The 22,183-nt window shown below is 29.6% G+C and overlaps 2 protein-coding genes across 2 annotated transcripts; one reads left to right on the top strand and one right to left on the bottom strand.

Annotated features, from left to right (window-relative positions):
• Positions 1-5,119: 5,119 nt before the first annotated feature.
• On the bottom strand, positions 5,120-14,674 carry LOC113547767 (transmembrane protein 205-like). Its single transcript, XM_026948252.1, has 4 exons — positions 14,139-14,674; positions 9,941-10,143; positions 7,753-7,919; positions 5,120-6,134 (listed from the first exon to the last, which is right to left on the bottom strand). Exons 1-4 carry the CDS (start codon positions 14,381-14,383, stop codon positions 5,862-5,864), a joined length of 888 nt encoding a protein of 295 aa, XP_026804053.1. The 5' UTR covers positions 14,384-14,674; the 3' UTR covers positions 5,120-5,861.
• LOC113547768 lies at positions 6,744-7,732 on the top strand. Its single transcript, XM_026948253.1, has 2 exons — positions 6,744-7,268; positions 7,362-7,732. The coding sequence occupies exons 1-2, from the start codon at positions 7,081-7,083 to the stop codon at positions 7,579-7,581; spliced, it is 408 nt and encodes a 135-aa protein (XP_026804054.1). The 5' UTR covers positions 6,744-7,080; the 3' UTR covers positions 7,582-7,732.
• Positions 14,675-22,183: the final 7,509 nt, after the last annotated feature.

Raw genomic sequence — 22,183 nt, 5'->3', positions numbered from 1 at the left:
AAATTTAAACTTCATATGCTTTTAAAAAAATACGCCCCTATGTATTTTTAATCTACACTGTTGTCAGTGGTCTACTAAAAATTACACACTTTAAGTTTTTTCAAAATTTTTAAGTAAAATATTAATTATTAATTTATAAAAAGCTATAACTTCAAAAATCATAGAAAGTGATAATATAACATTTTGTGAGTAATACCTATAGTATAATTTTTTGTAGAACAATCTAGATTCTAAGTGGTTTATTTAACAATAATGCATGTTTTTTTTTGTGTCTGTGTATAGTGTAGGTATACGATAAATAGTTGATAAAAAAGCTTCAATTTTCACTTAGAGGCTGGTTTTTAATAGCTAATTTATCTAGTTTGTGCTTTAGAGGAAAATATTCCCATTACTTTTTTTTTATAATTGGGAAAAACAAAAATTAAGGAAAACTGGAATTTTTATGCAAATTTAATATATTGTTAAAATAATTGTTATAGTTACCAAAATTTAGACAGTCTCTGCTCAAAATCGTCTTTCATTGTATGCAATGAGTTTCATTGAATTTAAATTTAAAAAAATCCATTATACTCATAGTGATTTACTCATTAATGAGTTCCACTTGACACATAATGTACAGCAGCATACGGTACCTACCCACTTTCCTAACATTTTCAACCTAATTATTCAATAGTTTTACAGATATTTGAAATGCCTTCCCCTTCCATTATTTTATTAATAAATTGAAAAACAGTTTTTGTACACATAATTTAATTACATTTTTGGATTTTCGCCATTTTTTAAAATTTCTGTTTCAATCTTTTGAATGGTTCGTCAATTTGTGTTAAAACTCTCAAGAACCAAGAGGTATATTATTAAAAGTCGCATTATGGTCTAATTTAATTTTAGAAAAATGTGATTTGTGTTGAACTTACCTAGCATATAATTATTATTTTAAGAAATAAACTAACCAATTGTATCTTGGTTAATTTTTTCTTAAACTAAGGCATAATTTTTAAATAAAACCTGTAAAATATTTCTCGAACTCGATATGTTTGATTATTTTCTTGTAGTAAAATACTCTATCTACGATTTGTCTAATAAATTACCCCATATGAGATTTTGTAAGATTTTAAATGATAATAATTGTATAATATTTAAAACTAAAATGTATATTAAATAAAGAAATAAATATTCTAATAAGTGTAATATTTTAATTTTTAAGTGAATTATGAGCATTTTCAAATATTTAATATTTTTGATATTCACCTACAAATTAAAATATCGTAAAAAACCAACGAGAAAACACAGATTATGTTCTTATCTAAAAGTTTGACAATGGTCAGTTTACTCTAATATCAAAACTAAAAGTACACTAGGTATATTGTGGGTGCGACGTCCTCTTAAGATATGGTACCTTATCTTAATATCTATTAGTCCTATATTTATACTTATATTGTTAAAATATGGATTTCCTAATCTGCCCATGTTACTTAGTAAATTAGTTTGAAATATCAATAATATAATAATTTTAAACAAATAGTCAATTTTTTCAATTGCAATCAATAATATATAAATAAAAAACGTTTATAATATTAATAGTATTAAATGTCAATTATAATACATAAAAAAAATATATATTTTAATACCTATATTGTTATTAGAGTGAATTGACCTGTTATCAAACTTTTACGTAAGAATATAATCTAGTGTTTTCTTGTTGGTTTTTTAAGATATTTTAATTTGTAGGTGAGTTATTAGTACGAAAAATATTAAATATTTGAAAATGCTCATAATTCACTTAAAAATTAAAATATTTTATAAAATTTCCACATACAATTATTATCATTTAAAATCGTACAAAATCTCATATGGGGTTATTTTTTTCAGGCACTAAATTTCCGGGGTAATTAATTTCGCGGTACCCTACCTACGGGTATTAGTGTATTACTGTCCAATATACAATTTAAAAACAAACACACGTTTTAATCTTTTTTTCAATTGTAAATATTTTGACCGCTATAAAATTATATAATATAGCATTATAATGGTGTTCGAGAAGAACGGAATAATTATAAGTAGTAAAACCTTTAAGTATATCATTATTCATTATTATATATTCTTAAATATAATAAATCATACGTACGAATTGTTGATATAAGATTATAGTACAAGACACTTGTATTATTTTATGGTACATCAATTAATGTTTTTATATTTATTAGGTAACATTTTTACAAAAATAATTATTAGAAGTACGATGGTCGTATTTCAGCACAAATTTGTTGGAAAGCGCTAATGAGTGATTAATGAGTGAATAATCAAAATAATGACATATATGATATATCTGCTTATTCTGCTTTATACTTCTGTTCAAAGCTAATACAGTCTACGTTTGCACACTTGATTAATGATCATTACCTTGTCTTATTTATTATTATTTTGATCAGCGATTTGTAAACTGCATCCAAGGTACAACCGGTACAGGTATAAACATAAAACCATTCATGTAATCAGCGCTCATATAGTTCTCATCAAATATAAAAACTAAAAGGTCGTGTGTAACCTGCGCCCGGGTAAAATTTTAAAAATCAATTGCTAATTTTTAATGAAATCAAACTAAATTACAATCTTCAATTTATACTTAAATAACTAATATAGTAAAATCAAATTTTTTTTAAAGTACAATATTAGGACAAATAAGAGTATAATATTGTTGAATTTTGATACATATTCAGCAATTGGAGTTCCATTACTATTAGATATATTTAATAAATATTATTTATTAATTAAATTTTGTAACTTTTCACTCTTTTTTTAGTTTAAGAAAGAAAATTTTTTTTTATTCAGTACTTTTTTTGATGTGTCTATGTACAATAATAATGATAGACATTCTTTGAACGCTGTAATTTACACACGAACCTACGATTTAGGTAAATTAACTCTTTAATATGCACATGTTTTTTTTTTATATTACATATGTAATTATGTTCTTACTCTTTGTTACTTATTATAAACTGACAATACATACCTTATACTCTTATAGTATACATAGATATTGTTCAGAACGCTGTAGGTTTTGCAATGTACCTACCTATTATCAGGGGTGTTCCATAGGGTATAGGTACTACGTATATGCCGTATATACTCTCAAGATTTTTTTTCAGTATTATAGGTAAACTGCGTATGTTCTCAACCTCAATTTTTTCCATATTATTGACACGCTTTTTACCGGCTTTACTCATGTAGACCATAAGAAAAATATTCTTATTGTATTAAATGTTTATATATGATGATATAGTATACTCTCAAAAAAATTAATGGGAACACCACTGCCTGTTATACACCTTATTGTCGAGTGTCGACGGTGTAACGTGAAATTCGGTGGCCCTAAGGTAGTAAGGTCTATAGGACTTATAGGGACGGAGGTCACAGAAATTAAATTATTAAGTATAGTGACATTAATAGCTAAAATGATTTTTATGCTAGCTAGCTAATACGTAAAGAATTAATAATAATACTATAATTGTTTTCCTATACTTACAATTGTATTTAAATCATTACCATTATATACTTAAAAATTATTTTCTCGAGCTTTCCTTTGAATAAAAAATAATTTCCCAATGATTTTAATTATTGTCATGATAAAAGTATTGTGGCTAACAATTTTGGACGTACCTCCGGGTGCCCTGGCTTATTTATATATTGTACCTACCTTTTGGTTTTTACTACTATATGTTTATTTTTTCTTAAACTTCAACATATATAATAATATATAGGTATAGTACCTGGATAAAATAGCGTAGGTATGGTCGAAAAAATGTGTTCGTAAAAAATATATACATCATAATATATAATAAAAAAAAAACAATATATAGTTTATATAATAACAATATATTTATTTTTTTTTTTGTGTTACAATATATATTATATATTACGTACAACTATAGACGTTTGCAACAATAAATATAGGAACTAAGAGAAAATAAAATATGTTATAAAAAAAAAAAATCACTTATAAAAGTTAATATCGATCTGCTCAGAAGACGCATGGATAATAATAAAATAGAGATTACGTTAAAAAAAAAAATACACTGCAGTCTTTCTTGACGAGTTTCGCGCACTCCAATTATTTATTACTAAAACATAATATTATACCTATGCGAACGAACGCGGTATATATATATATATATATAAAAAAAGGAACCGTTCGTATAATACGAAACCGCGTACCCAAACGTAATAGTGTAATGTTATTATTACATACGCGCGTAGCGGAGTGCGTATTAAATATTTTATGATATATATTGTCTGTCATGAATTCAATTCGTTTTGCCCGCCGCGGCCTACTACAGCATACGTTTGAACGATCATATAGTTTTGAAAATATCCAACCTGTGCGTATCGTCATTATTATTATTATTATTCGTGCGTCGTCGAGTCTTGTGCAAATATATACGAGACACGGCCCAATAGATATGAGAAACGAGTCGCCGCACCACGACGGTCGCGTGGAAGTCCGGCCCGGCGTGTGTATAATATTATAATATTATCGTGTACGAAAATTAGTGCGCAACTAAGGCCCGGGAAGAAAATCGAACTACATAATATAAATATACATATCGTTATTTTAATGTTTGTCATATTTATTCATTTATTACACGCAACGTATAATATTACACACACACACACACACATCGTGCGCCGCCGACCGTGTCTGCTCCGTATTCGCAACGCATGCGAATATTTATATATACCTATGACGTGTCCACGTTCGGGTGTCTCCAAAAAGAAAACACGGAAACGACAAGTCGATAGATAGGCACATTAAAATTATTCTCTCTCGCCATCGCGCGGTATGGGCACACCGCGGCGGTAACATAATTATTATAATGCGCTCGCTACGCTGGTGGCCGACGACGTCGTTTAATCGAATATTATCGATACTCTATCGTCGTCGACAACAAATATATCGTTATCGTCGTCGTCATCGCCCACGCAATGTGTACTAGACTATAATGTTGTAAGATTAATTTTTACTGGCGCGGTTCGCGTAAAGCAAAATAACCATGCGCTTTTCTACTGAACTATATAGATGAGATACGGAACGGCGGTGGAAAAAAAAACAAACGAAAGCCAGTTAAGTTATAATACATACGAATGACCCCGTGTATATGTAAAATAGGCATAGAGGTATGTATATATATATATAGCAATTGAAACATAAGATTATGTTATATATGATGAGCGCACGGCGGCGCGTGCAGCAGATATGTACGTATGTATATAATAGTAGTAGTAGTAGTAGTAGTAGTAGTAGTAGTAGTAGTAGTAGTAGTAATATTATTGGTGGTAAACATAGTATTATATTATATAGTCAGTGCCGGATTTAAAAGTGGAGGGAGGGTGCGACGCTCTTGGATTTTCTAAAGTATACCGATAAATCAAGTATATTGTATTAGGGGATGATCTTCTTGGGGGTGTATCAAGAACATGTAATTTGTCGAGTTAATCGTAGACGAGAATTTTTTTATTTTTATTTTTTGAAGAGACCTTCAATATCAGTAGTCGCGACCCGGTGGCCTCCGGAGACTTAGACCCGACACTGAATTTATATAGTATTATATAGTATAAAATATAATAATATAATATATTATATATATATGTATGATAATATAGTTACAGTGACGATTACTGCAGCCTCGCGATGGACAACGACATTTGGAGCGGCGCCACCGTCACTGTAACACGTTTCACTGGTATGTATAAAATAATATTAATAATAATAATGCACGGTGAATGGGTTTTTGCGTGTGTGTATGTGTGGGGGAGGGAAGACTTCCGGTCGTTCTGCTGCGGCTGCGGCGGCGGTGGCGGCGTCGTTAGGCCGCGATGTACGCCAAGTGGAAGGCGGTGCACATCATGGTGACCACGTTACCGATGGCCACGAACAGGTGTACCTGTCGGAAAGCCCGATGGATGGCCATGTAGTGTGGGCAGTCGACCAGCGGGCCCAGGTCGTAGCGGCCCACTTCGTTGCCGACACCCGCCGACTTTTCGATGGCCGTCTTGACGGTGATGAGCCGCAACAGTGGCGGCACCACGTACAGTCGGATCATCAGTTCCAGCAGGAAGCACAAGCTCAACACGAATAACTGTTCGGACAAATACACGAAAAAAATCTTATTACTATTGCAGCCATCGTTAATTATACATTATTATTATAATTGTTGCAGTTATGCGTAAATAGGGGTGCGCAGCGTGCAGTGCACTTGCAGTTGTGATCTTCGATCGGCTTATAACAATTCATTATGTAGGCGTACGCAATCGAAACTTTTTTCGGGTAACCGAACTCAGGCGAAAAAATAAACGAGACGACGAGATTACAACCGAAAATCCCACATGATGGGGATTTTTCCTCGAGACTTCATTCAACCTAATAATATTTTATACATATGAGACCCGGTCACTCGCAGGATCTTTGTGACTTTGTAAGGATGTCATTTGGTATATTATAAAATGTGTGTACCGCTGTCGGTTGTAGCACAGATAATAGGTCAAGGCTTAATGTCATATAATATTTAATAATTTGAAAGGCTTTCGTGTAAATCGTTGACATTTGTAACACATTTACGGAATCGCCAGATGGTACGATATCGACACGATCGTATTTCAGCTTTCAAATTTAAACTGAATGTATACGTCTACGTCCAACAACACGAATACGTATAGTGAATAGTGATAACTACGTTTTTGTGTGACTGCGGCTATCAAGTTATGTCTATTGCAAGTAAATCATATTATACACGTATACGCATATATCATGTATATTTTATTTTGTATGACGTTCAAAATGCATTGAAACTACTTCTAAAAGGTTTATCGAGGTAGGTATTATATTATTAAATTATAATACTTAACAATTTAACAAAACCGGCTTGACAGTAAAACGTGAACAAATCCAGTAATAAACTATTATTCTCGTAACGGGTATTATTCGTTCAATACACAGCTTAGTATGTACGAGTATAATATATAAATCGTACACGGGATAAACAAAGATATGGTTCCAAACTTCTTAAGCATAAATAATTGTATACAATGGTGCGCGTACCGTCTCATACAGAGATCAGAGATAAATATATGTCACCTAGAAAAAAATCCACTTATACGACAGTCAACAATACACACGTTACCGATATCATAATATATCACTGTCAACGTTGTGTCCCCGTGTACAACACCGGACACCCCCTGCACAACCGGAGGCCGTACATAATATACTATGGGTACGTATTTCATAAAAATTGTGTGTATATATATATTGTTGTTGGGCACCAGCACGTTTATAAATAAATACCGTATATTTTTGTCGTCGTTAGGAAATGTTTACGTGTAGACCTGAAACCTGGCGAGGATTTTTCAAGGATGCACTATCTACCTGTCCTGTGTACAGTGTGTCTTCTGTTTTTTACGATAAGTCGTGCAATGAATAACTCTGATATATGTACGGTACCTACACGAATGCGTACACAAGAGAGTCCTGTTGCTATATCGGGAGCACGACATATTGCAGGCGGCGAAGAAATGGTAAAAATATAGGTGTAACGACAAAATATGTGGACACGACTACCGACCATATAGTATGTCTAAACCTAATTCGATACATTCGTGGTGAGTAAGTTTACGCGCTGATAATATACCAATATATACCACGTACTTGTTTTCGGTATTACTATTGTTGTTATTAATAAATGTGTAAATTGTGTATACCTGTAAATACGTGTGTACGTCCCACATGTTGGCAGCGACGTGCATCTTGCCGAATTGGATGAGAGTGATGGCGCTCAACAGACTGTTTAGCGAAAAGTATTTGGGAAACAGGATCTTTTGAACGTCGCCGAAAGCGTGTCTGGCCAAATTGAAGTACAAACTCAACCCTGAGTAAACAAAAACAAATAAATAATAATCTTTGCTTTAGTGTATACATGGAGTATGCTTGTAGTGAGCATATATATATATAGGGATATACGGCGAAGAATATAGAAAAGCCATTTCAAGCTCTACATTTAGTCAATTTAAATCTAAATATTTAGTAATAATTATTTTATAAATGTATAATTTTACAGACACACTATTATACAAAATTAATTTATAGTTAATAATGTGATTGCCGTAAATTAAATTTCATCTGGTGTGATACATTTCACTTTATAATATTATTCTTAAATAGTAAAACGTCCTATTGGGTTTGAGCAATATTTATCAGTGGACCTAAATGTATTAAGTCTATGGAGATAAAATAAACACAGCTCGTTGACACAATTAAACCAAGTCCGTGGATTTACCGAAATATATTCCATAATCCATTTCATATACATATTTCTGTTTAATACGTTTGTAAGTTAGAGATAACAAATGATTTCAAAATTTGTTAAATTATCATTTCCTGAGGCCGTGGCTCAAAGTTCACGTATATTAACACCGCACACGTGTTGATTATCCCGTTTCACTTAAGTTGTATAACAATAAAAAATGGAAAATGACTACCGCACGTTCCACGACTATATACCGATTCCTGTGCCAATAAATTAGTCGGCTAAATTTATAATGACTTCTCGTCTCGTTGCTCGTATAATCTGCCAAAAACTTCGTAAACAAGGGGAAAATAGTCATTGGACACATGTATATAATTAATACTTCGCATCCCAAAAAGCGAATCGCCGTCCTATAAGTCATCTCGTCAGTATTATTGTACGCTTGAGCACAGTTATTTTAAGACTCAAAATATTAAACATTATTCTCGAGACTTTGTTTTAATTGTAGTCGAGTATATTTATAAAATTTGGTGCACATAATAAGCCACCTAGTCATATTTTAGTCGAAATATAAATATTATAATAACTATTAATTACGTAGTCCACTCTCCCGGTAAACAACTCAAAGTTCAAGGGAACGAAAAGAAAAAATAACCTTAGTGTACACGGACAATAAAAATGTTTAAAAGTTGCAATAAATAAGACAACTATGAATATATAAAACAATAAATACGCGTGAATTGCAATGATTGAATTATTGTAAATAATACTTCTACCTATAATACCTACCCACGATTCGCACGTGTCCACGAAGAATATGCATGCAGTCATCTATAATTTATAGGTCGAGCACATAATTTTTTTTTGAATTTATTACAAAATGGCAGTTTTATGTATTTATAACTTAAACACTATATATATGTGTGTGTAATAATAATAATAGGTAAATATTACGAGTATATAGCTGCAGACGGTACCTAGGTCACGTGCGACTTTCATGGCGCGTGCATGAAAAATTCGATCTTCTATAGCGATTGTGATTTGATTTTTTAAGAAACGATTTTCCGCTCGAATTGTATACTTGTAAATAGATTATGATTTATGATTTATTGTGTAATGACAACAATGACATCTATGTATTTATATATATACATAGATGTTTGTCGTAACACTAAGTTCGCGGATAGCTATTATTGAAAATAACCAAAATTTCGTCCGCATTACCAACGAATTCGGAAGTGCGGTTTTCAAATTCAAATGTCTTCGATATAATGTCATTGTTATCATTACACAATAAACCATAAATCATAATCTATTTACAAGTATACAATTCGAGCGGAAAATCGTTTCTTAAAAAATCAAATCTCAATCGCTATAGAAGATCGAATTTTTCATGCACGCGCCACGAAAGTCGCACGTGACCTAGGTACCGTCTGCAGCTATATACTCGTAATATTTACTTATTATTATTATTATTACAAAGCGTTTGTAATAATATGACAATCGCATGTACACGTGTTCGGTATATTATTATTATGTTTATCGTCGACGATTATTTTCGTTAAGCAATACCTATTTTGTTTTCGTTTTCGTCCTTTTATGGCTATCTATAAAATACTCGCAACTTGCTCCACTTTACTCACCGGAAATGAATGTCATCCAGAACTGGGCGCCCACGTGCGTGCAGAACGCGGCCAGATACACGAAGTTGACGAAAGTCCTGGGTTTGACATTTTCACCATTGACGTTAGACGTTTTCTTCATGTCACCGGGCAACATCGACGCAGCTACCAGAGTGACAGCTAACGCCATTATTACGTGCGCTGGTTGCGTGAAGAACAATACCCTAATAGATAATGAAAAAAAAAATACAATTATTATAATAATTATTATTATTATTGTACTGCCTAAACTACATCTAATTTAACGCGAAATTCGGGAATACTCGTATAAACGATTAGTACACATGATTTTATACGCCTGCAATGCGCATACACTTGTATTCGTTAAATAATCATTATACGTCATATTGTGTTTTTTTTATTTAATTTTTCTTCGCACGTCATTATAATATGTGTCTGTCTGCCCACAAGATACCTGTGTGTAAATGCGTAATAATATTTTTTATTAAACAGGTTTAACTTACGTAAAAATACCCCGGAAATATTCATCGAACGACAAACATAAATTTTATCTACGTTTATTACTTATACATATTTATTTTTATTTTTATCTATATTGATTAATATGCACATATTATTCTTTATTATTATTATTGTTATAGATATAGGAGGATTGTTAAAAAAAAAAATGATTTGCATTTCAATTCCTACCGACTTGTATAACTATAAATATGTTTTTCTTCTGTAATAATTATATAACTGATAACTAATATTATAACTGTATAAATTATAAACTGCTCTAAATCTTTAAGTAATTTTCTTTTATACACGTATCGATACGAATTGAAGAAACCATAACATATATTTTTAAATAATTTCGAAAAATGTCGACGATTTGGCTCGTAGAAACTAACTCGACAGATGTTTTATACTTTTGTTTTAATTGGCATTTAACTAAAGGTAAGTATTATTAATAAAAGTTTCACTTTGAAGCTCGGTTAATTTTGCGTCACGTGCACTCTCGCGGTAATGCTTTCAAAAGTACCGCGGTCCACAAATACATTATAAAAATAAATATTCAACAAATCAAATAAATAATTAGGTGAATGACATTTTTAAAATTTATTTTGTAATTTATTATTATAGCACTGTTTATAGAAAAGGCAAATGGCAAATGTACCTACATTTTTAAAAGAATGATTTAAAAAATAATATTATATAATATTTTAAAGTTTAATATTTATTAAAAATAAAATATGGAAAATATCTTTTTATAACATATTAATTAAGCATATAACATTTAAATGTTGCTATTATTATCTACACATCCTACACTCATTTTGGCCTCATTAAATTAATTTAAAAATAATTATTGCTTTTTAATTTAACAATATTTGTTTGTTATGTAACATAAATAATTAGGCGTATAATTTATAATTTATTGTAGACATACCTATGTTTATTGCCCTTATCGGTAAGACTTAAAATTTTGGTATTGTATATCATTGTTGAATTTTTATAATTAACGAATTAATGATTTTTATAGGTTAAGAAATTATTAGTTTTGAATCAGATTCTTGAGTTAGGAACAATTAATTTGGTTATCACGCTATCTTCGAAAATCCTTTTTATATTATCCATACATTTTTAACAACACTGTTATGTTAGCCAAAATACTTTGTCACTCAAGATCATAGCCTTTCTCCACCCACCCTATCAGTACCTTTGATACATGTGACCTCGAAGTCCATCCATTATAAACATCGAATGTTTTTATTGACTGCTGCCAGTTAAAAACTTTAAATAAGCAAGCATGTGTATGTCGAATTTAATTAATGAAATTATTTTTGTTTAGAGGATTTATTAACAATAATATTATTGAATCGTTCCGTCTTATTTTAAGTCAAGGCAGTTCAAGGCAAAATTAGTTGATAGAAATTAAACCGTTTCGTTTTAAAATATTATTACGTATTTGAAAGTTGCCTGAATGATTAACGAGTAATATTAAATAACATCAATTACAAATTAGTTAGTTCTTACGCTTCGCCGTTGACATGAAATATAGGACAAAATATATTTAAATATTACCTGCATTAATTACTTACTGTTGTAAAGTATGAGAGATCGTATTGTTGTGAAAAGTCAAGTATAAACAGATTTTGTTGCAAATTCTTTCAAATGAATAAAAACATATTTGTGACGATTTTCAATGTCGTTTATTGTACAGTGAAATAATATTATGAAACGATTCGTAGAAGCTACGTCATATTATTTGGTTACGTATCACCTATTTGTCTCAGTTCACCAACTACATGGTTTTGAACACAATTGTAATATGTTAATTATTATTCGTATTAAAAAACATTTCTTTGATAAATGTATCGTCATTGTGTAACACACGAAACATAATACGCTGAACGCTTATAGTCAAGAAATATCACTCCTATCAATAAAAATATGCAATATACTTAATGTTAAGATCGATTTTGTCCTCATGTCCCTATAATTTCCCTCCAGTTTTTCACAACCACACGTCCTATACTCGATTGGATACAACTTTCTATCTTACGTATCGTTTGTGAACGGTATAGTATTTCACTATTTCTACCTGCTCGGACGAATCGCAAGTCCAGAATTCTGACAGTCGTGCCTGCTCCGTGCACGCGAAACTGTATTATATACAAATACACTTATATTATATACGATTCACGTACAACGTTATATAGCCAATGTCTAAACATACGCACAGGCACATAACAATTATATACATATTAGCAATTATAACCTTTTAACGTACGAGTTAAACAGGCTAAACAAGTTTGAACAACTCGGGTTAATGGTATAATATAATTTTAATCGATTGTCGAGACGATGATTTGTTAATGAAAAATAAGTAGATGGCGATTTTCTAAGAACTCTGTGGACGCTATCAATCAAATACGTACAGGAATATAATGGTTAATTCGGATACGGACGTAAGTCATAAAATAAGTGTTCGAGCACGGTTATCCACTATATATAATATTTTTTCAATGCATCCTCGAAGTTTTGCGGATAACACAATATCAGTGGAATACTGATGTATATTATATATTTAATATATTTAATACATAATATATTAATATATAGGTATTATGTATATATTTTAATCAATGACTGAAATAAGCTATATCCATACATGACATATGATATTTTTATATTTTGCATGTAATATTAAAAATATTTATTATATTATATATTTATATGTAATATATACGAAGAAATATGTTTATTTCACTCTTGTCGTGAATAATGATCATGGTACTCATTTTCACGACGGTTCACGAATCATTATTAATATTATCAAACTCGTTATTCTAATATTATTTGTGCGCATTCTTGTTAGAACCATTTTCAAAATATATTTAATTATTATAAACACGCATAGGTATTATTATAATTTATAAGTTTACACATTCCTATATGTGTACTTGTCCTAAATTGAAAAGAAAAACATTTTACTTAAAGACAAACGGGCTGACAGAGATTTTATCGTTATTCTTATTCCTCTTATAAATACGTTGTAAATATATTTTCTTTATGCCATATTATTATTATTAGTTAATTAGTTATATATTATATTGATAAATAGTATGTCTACGTCTTCAAAAAAAATAATTACGAGTATCTTCTAGTCATTACTTTCAGAAATTTAACGTATTAACAGTGGATTATGTTTTCATAAAAATTGCAAAAACGCGGATGTTTAAAAATTTAAATTATTGGGTTAATAAAATATATATAAATAATAAAAAAATTGTTAAAATATTACGCTTTGAAAAATTTATTGGTAAAAAATGTGTCAATTATTAACTTGGCTTTAATTAATAATTATTACAATTCCATAACATTTTCAATAAAGAAAAATATATGTCAAAAAATTGTAATAAGTACTAAAAAAATATTATCGGTTGGCTAATTACATCTTTGCACGTTTTTTTTAGTTAAACTTTACGTAACTTTATATTTTCCTAATTATTATTTATAAAATTGCCCCAATTAATTAATATTCTTTTTCATTAAGTTTCATACATATATAAACTGTAACCGTCCATCTTCGTCACAACCATAATGTATAGAAGATAGACATTTCAAATGTACAATATAAAAATTGTATATTTGTTTTTGCTCGAGTAAATAAAAAATACTTTAATATTTTTATTCATTATGTTATGCTCACTTGTAAGCCGGCGATTTCTGAAATTCTCCGAAGTACGATGTGCACTTATCGACGGTGCTCCTGGTGAGGGAGGTCAGTGCGTCGCCGGGTTTCTTCCGGTCGACCGGACGTTTGGCCGGCATCGTCTGCGCCTTATCTTCTTTGGCTAAGTACTCGTAGGCCGCTGCGTCGGCCGCCGGCACCCGGAACAAGTGATGCGGATGACCGTGTCCGTGTTCCGACTTGTGATTGGCCGTTCCGCACATGATCGTCGTCGTCGGTAATATACTCGTGTATTATATGTATATATATATAGATGATTATACTTTACAGCGGTCGACGGTCGACAAGTTCGTCGAAAATGCGTCTCTAGAACAGTGTTGGAAAACGTTGCTCGATCGCAGCAAGGGACAGTGAACTTGGCTGCTGTTACGTGCGTTAGACAGTGTGTCGGTGCAAGCGTATCGGACTCGGCCGTTGTCTGCAGTGAAAAGGACGGTGCATTGGATTTCGGTCTTATATATATAGGCAGCGGCGGTGGTGGCGACGGCGGCACCAGGCATGGCCTACGTGACCGACGTGCGTTCACGCAGCGTCGTGTTCGCCCGTGCATTATCGTCATTGCTCGTTTTCGTTAACCGTCGTTGCCGGACGCCCGGACGTTCACGTTCGTGGAGCATAACATAATATCAACAACAATAATGTTAATGTATTATAGTATTATATACAGTGCGATTCGCCAACCACGCTCGTACCCCTATTTTTCCGTTTAATAGGTAAAAAATCTGATTTTTGGATTTTTTTTTGTAGGATTTGAGGAATAGCCTAAAACGATAAAAACCTCTGTTTTTCGAATGGAACGCCCAATTTTTTACTGTAAATTATTAAGTGAATAATTTTGTTGACAATTTTGATATTCTTAAATAATTCAAAATTAGGACGTATAATTTTCTAGTCATTAAAATGTTTATATTATAGGATAATAGCCTTTAAAAATGATTTTACAAAAATATAAAATATATTTTTAGGGCCTTTAAAGCCGAGCCCTACTCGATATAATGGACGTATTATCCTAAGTACACAAAATTAAATAATTTAAAACTTCTCACTCGAATTTTATTTTTGTTACATCAAAATTTCAAAATTTCTAGAAAGTTATTAGCTAAATAAGTAACTTGCAGTTTAAAGGTATATTGTTATTTTAAAAACAGAAATTTTTATTTTCACAAGGCATACTTAATTAAGTATTTCAACAATTGTAAACAGTTTGAAAATATGATCTTTGAGTAAAATTAAAAATTCCTAAACTTAAATTTTTAACTGTATTATTGAAGAAGAAAAAGGGGTTGAGCATGCTTGGTGAATCATCCTGTATACAGATACAATTCCGGACGCCCGGGTTCCCACTGCCCGACTGCCCTTAGTGCCCTTCAAGAACACGACTGCCCAACGGAATCATGCGCGTCCTGTGGGTTTTACATCGCATAGTACATCATGACAATATAATAGTAGTTAATACCAACGACGACCTATCTGCTATCAACAGTAACCACAATAAAGACATATAAACACAGTGTTGACTGTTGAGGGAGTTACTTTTTTTTTAATAATTTAATTACACTAAGAATTATCTACCTTTCAAAATTGTAATTAAATTACATTACTTTACTTTTTTGGGTCATTACATTAATTTTGAACTAAAAAAGTAACTTCATTGGATACTGCTTATTAAATTATTTATTTTTATTTTCAAAAACCTTAATAGCATTATGTTGTAGAATTGTAGAAACATCAACTATATAATACTATATTATAATATATCAAATATGATTATGGAATAAAAATATATAACATGCGAAGTGTTTATTTAAGATTCAAAGAAGAAAATAATTTTTTTATATATTTTATTCTTTATTTTTTTTAATTTATTCTAAATAACAATGCATTTTCCAAATGACTAGTTATTAAAATTATATTTTTTCGTCAAATAATAGCTAGGCATTACAAAAATGTTATTGTTAAAAAATTGTTCTCAATGAAATATTTACATAAATATTATCATTGGTTCTTAAAATGTATTAAAAACATAAATAATAGAGTAATTTTATAAATTTACTACAAAAGTGTAACTTAAATTACACATAAATTACTCACACTGTCACAATAAAATGTAATTAAATTACCATCAAATTAATTATATTATTACATAATATGCATAATATATGTTTATTATAGTTTATAAAATATTATATTCTTACAGCACCGCGAACGATAACATTAATTATAATAATAATTTATATCACTATAATATTATACCGTTGTCGTATAATAGCTAATTACAATGATTATTCGCGGTGTGGTAATACAGCTAGCTGCCGTGCCCTATACAGTCGGGGTCGCGCGTGGCGCCAAACTTATCACTCTGTGAAACCATGAAAATACCTTATTTTTGACGACCTCCTCTATGTATAATACGTATCTAAGTATAATATCCGATATCGTATACTACGGAATCCGACACACAGTTGGACAGTGTTTTTTGCTTTTGGCGACGTCACTACCACGTGCGGAATCTTAAACTATTTGTCTTATGTGCGCGTACGTGCATTGCGGTGTTCAGAAACCTGGGTCGTGGATTTAAACGAGAGCGTAATTTTTTTATGATAACTTTCCAAACACAAAATTCATTCCATTCATCAAAGACCTTAAAAATGAATATTTTATTTTGTATTTGTTTCATTTATAGAGCGTTTTTAGAACCGTTAGGTTATTTTAACACTATTTTGGTATATTTATATATTTTATTAGAATGGATGACAATTTGATAACAATTTACCTAAAACTATACCACTAGGAAGATAAAAAATTAAATAGATATTATTTGTTTTACTTAGGTAGTCGTATTATTTTAATTATTCATATTTTTACCTATTCGACCGATTACGGCGGCGGGCGCGCAACAGTATCATAAATAACATTTTTGTCATGTGCAAGCAAATAATATTAAATTAAAACCTATACGAGTATTTTATACATTGGCTGTTTTACGACTTGTATCAATCGTGATAACGTCAAATTTTGTAAATTTAAATAATTCAAATACATTTTTTAAATTTTTTTCAATCATTTCAATTTAACATTAAGTTAAAAATTAAAGACATTTTGTAAAGTTTTAAAATATTATTAGTGCAAGTCGTATTTTTAAAGGCATTTTTCTTGTTTTTTAGGATATTGAAATTAGCATATCTTATGAGGTTATGACGATATTATTACGTTAAGAGTTTATATTTTATTTTAACGTGTTTGCGTATAACTTCGTCGTATAAACACAAACCCTACCTGTAAGTTTAGAAAACTAGTATTGGTATTTATAGAATCCACACGAACCCGTCATCGCGATTTTTCTTTTGCGTTATTGCGCGCAATCTCTGTATTAACAATAAGCGTAATTCAAGTAACTTCCGCGGAAACATTTAAGTTGTTTAATTTACGAATAATTAATGGGTGATTCTGGCATGTCTGTATTAACTTTAATCTGTACAACAATTTTACATCCGCCCACGCTAACTATCTATTATAATAGATTTCACATCAAACTCTCAAATTATAAAAATTCTTTCATCTCCTATATAATATACCCTATAGGCTTTGTAACAACTAGAAGACTGCAATGGAATTGCCTTAAACAAATAGTATTACGATATTATTTATTTTTAGTGCATAAGTGGTGGACGGTGATTATCACTTTCATCTAATCGAGTACTATTAGTACTAATACTTTTTTCTATTTCTATTGTCAAATTATGCCAATTATGGGGTAAATAAATTTGACGTGCATTGTATAGGATTTGGGACGTGTACCCGTGTAATGAACATACGTTTTGCGTATCAAATATACTTAAACATCTTTTAATATTTGCCAATTATCAGAATACCAGTAAATTTTATTCCTGCTGTGCCAAGAGTCAATTAGCATCAGACAAATTAGCGAATATTACAGTGATATTAGCAAATTAGTTAATTGCAGTGTTACATATACTTATACATTATACCATGCTTACCTAAACTAAATGCTCATATATCAACAACTTATATTAATGAACACATTGATGCACGATAATAGTTATTATTTAAGTACATAATATAATAGTGTTTAATAATTAAATCATGTATTATCAATAACAGTTGTAAAGATAGATAAAATTATTTATAAAAGTCGTTGCCTCCTACGTCCTATCTCGCTGCTGTTTGATTAACGAAAATTTATTATCAAACCGTTTCCGCGTCTGTAAGTGCATATTATATTCATATATAGACTATAGTACCTATAGTTTATAGTGCTGTGGTGTACGGTTAAATTTCGGTAAAACGAATACTGAACGAGTTTCTATATTATTATCAGAAAATATGAGATTCGGCCCGACGAGACGCGGCACCAGTTTGTTGAAGATTGTTGCGTGTGTTTATAATTATGATCACGCGTATTATTCACACGTTTCAAATAGAAATAACGACAACAATATTGCTCATTTGATACTTGTTTATAATAATATATTGTTTATCTGATAGATCTGCAGAGTGCAGGTTGCAGCGTTAATATATTATTGTGGTTGAGGTTGACTAGATTGTGTGTGAATTTTGTCGGAGTGTAAAACAAAAAAATACAAGTTTAGAAAACTGTATGACATCGACACATCGTGCATCACTTAATACGTTTATAATATTCATTGAGTGGATTGCATTATGCACATTTAGTTGCAGTATTTTTTTTAATAATAGACAGAACAAAAAAAAAGTTATTGTAATTATATCATATTAATTATGTTTACATGCTATTATTTTAAGCGATGATATTACTTCTAAAAAAATATTTATTTTTAATGGACTATCTATTGTGTCACTTAAAAAACACTCGATAAAAATAATTAACTTTTATTTGTCAGTCGTCGCGTATTATAATAATACATACTGTATACTGTATTACTGTAGTGTAAATTATAGTAGATATCATCTAGTGGAATATGATTTATCGTTTTTGATATTTTATAATATCACATATTCTCCTCAAACCGTCTTTTAAAATATAGGTAGGTACTACGTAACTGCGTATAATAATAAACAAGTGCTACTGACTTTTTTCCATTTTAATCGAGAGACCGTGGGTGAGAATATAGCTTTTGCATTACCTTTAGATACTTTTACTCGGACAAATCGCTTTTACCTACTGTGTTATGCTTACATAAATCTGGCTTCAGACTTCTCAGAAATTCTAAATATATAATTTGACTACTTGAAATATTCCCTATATACTAGGTACTTAATTTATTAAATAATATTGTGTATGGGTAAGGGCGTGTGTAATAAATACTTTTAACACGCGTGCAAATATGCATTCAAGTCATACAGCTGAGTGGACTAACTTTGATATAATTATAAACGATAGGCAGGATTTATTATTAATGATCTATCTGCATGTATAGTTTATACACGTATAAAATATGCATTGTGATTTCAACAACTCAATCTTATAAATTTAATTTATAATTTATACATGTATATTGTATATGTTTTACTATTATATTTCACTATCGCCTTGCTAGATAATAATACAAGTAGGTACCTACATAATTTAATTAATATATATCAATATATCAAAGTTTATACTAATGAGTTTATATTACTATATTATATTAGTTTACATCTTAGCAACATGGCACAATTAATACAAAACGAAGTGTATCGTATTATACAATCACTATACAGAATTATATAGACCATATACCAAATTAAGAATTATATTTTTTTTATTTAAAAAAATAATAAAGTGTTTAATAAAATAATGCTTTTAAAAATTTTAAGACAAAACGATGCAACTGAAATGATTATTATAGATATAAATACTGATATTATTATATCTATTTTTCAACGAGCGATCTCTTACTTTTTCTAGAACAATTAATAATTATTATTCATTATAATATATTAAATTATTCGTAACTTATCAGTTATCATAGTTGTGTAAAACTGCTGTATGTGTGGTACTTTAGTCCATTAATCCTAATTTAAAATTTAAAACGAATTCAGACTTACAGAGGTAAACATAATAAATACTTATTATATTAAAATGTAAATGTATAATATTATAATATTTTGAAATTCTATATTGAAACATAAATATAATGAATTTTTTTCTTTGTTCTAATGTAAAAGTGCATTATGTAAATTTATGTATTTGTTTACACTCTTCTAACAAATGCGCCAACATTACATACTATGGGTTTATGAATTTTAATATTTTAATCTTGTGGCGTTTAATTTATTTATTTTTACTTATAAGTTATACTATAAATACATGATACCTAACTTTACGGAGAAACAAATGCCTGAAACAATAGTATAGATATTTTAAAAGGCGGATATATGCTTATTTACCAAAATGTTGGTACAATTATAGTACACGGTTATAAAAAACCATTAATTTCAATACATTTATCAGACTATAAGTAAAATCGTGTGTTCTTGTATATTTAATTTTTGACTAATCACAATAAAATTTAATTTGCATAATTTCGAGAACGTTAATTTGTTGTTTAATAGCCGTATGTATTTATTAACGAAGTAGGTATATTTTTAGATTATACTTCATACGAAAAAAATGTTAACTAAAACTAAATCTATGGGATTGCAGGATTAATAAAATGTACCATAATATAATTAACAAAATTGTGTTTCGATTTTTAAAATATATTTGTATGATGTTTTAATTGTTATTATTATAGGTATAATAATTTCAATATCAAAATAAGTTTATATCAACATAATTTCGATTAATTGAAGAATTGTATATAGATTATATTTTGACATTACCTATATGGCTACAATCGACATTTTCTTAAAAAAAAAATGACTTTAAATATAAATATGTGTATCTATTGGCTATAGATGTATTGTGAAAAGAACAAGAGACAAGTTAATTTATGGTATGGTACTTCCATAGTGCGTACCAAAAATTATTGCCTTTAGAAATATAAAAAAAAGTTCGATGACATACGTATAGACTAAGATCTATCTATTATCCTAACTTTTAATGTAACCGTTTGATATATTTTATCAATTAACTACCAGATATGCGTATACAAAACACCTATATGTATATAACTGATGTGTGCATTTACGAGGTTTTAAAAATACGACAGCAATAATAGACAGTTTGAGTATATATATAAATAAAATAGTCATACTTCATAAGGCTTAGTTAGACCTTGCATATTTTAAAAAAGAATGTTTTGTTTTGACTATTTTTGTTCCTGTCCTGTTATAATTTATTTATCTATAGTATACTCCTACGTCATAAACTCGCTACACAGATTAGTTGCTTTTGTCTACTGAAACCAGTTTCAACATTGTTCTTATTTGAATCACTTTAACAATAGTCAATACATTCCTAATACTTAAAAATTTAATACTAATGAAATATAAAAATAATTATTATTTCTTGATACCACACATGTACCTATATTACTATATATGTATTTATTGCAAAAAAATATGTACGATTAAGATACGATATTCAAAAATAATTATGTTTGTCGATTTGAATTGCATTTAATGCCATTTCTGATATATTTTTTATTTGTAATGCAATTAAATATTTATATTCAATCTATACATATAAAAATTATAAGTTATAGTCTTATAGATTATAGTCAATATGGTTTTAACAATAAATATGAAATATATTTAGCCATATAAGTAGGTACCTAGGTATATTATATATATACCAGGATTTTATTTTCTAAGTAAGTTCTCACCTTGATTGTTATAAAGCTTATTATTTTTATATTAATTTCAAGGTTATCTAAAAATTAGTAGTTTGTTTGATTTAAATAATATGTACATATAGAAACTTAGGAAAATATAAGAAGCTAAAACGTATATATTTTTAATCAATCAATTTTGGGGTAAATCACATAAATAACAATTGATTAGTACTTATTTGAAGTATTTTTTGAAATAGTTAAATATAGGTTAAAACATTTTGGTTCAACAATATATTACTTTGTTTC

This window comes from Rhopalosiphum maidis, chromosome 4, assembly GCF_003676215.2.
Source record: "Rhopalosiphum maidis isolate BTI-1 chromosome 4, ASM367621v3, whole genome shotgun sequence".
NCBI classification, from domain to species: Eukaryota; Metazoa; Arthropoda; class Insecta; order Hemiptera; family Aphididae; genus Rhopalosiphum; species Rhopalosiphum maidis.
Note: the sequence above shows the minus strand (reverse complement) of the source record. Positions and strands in the feature narration are given on the sequence as shown.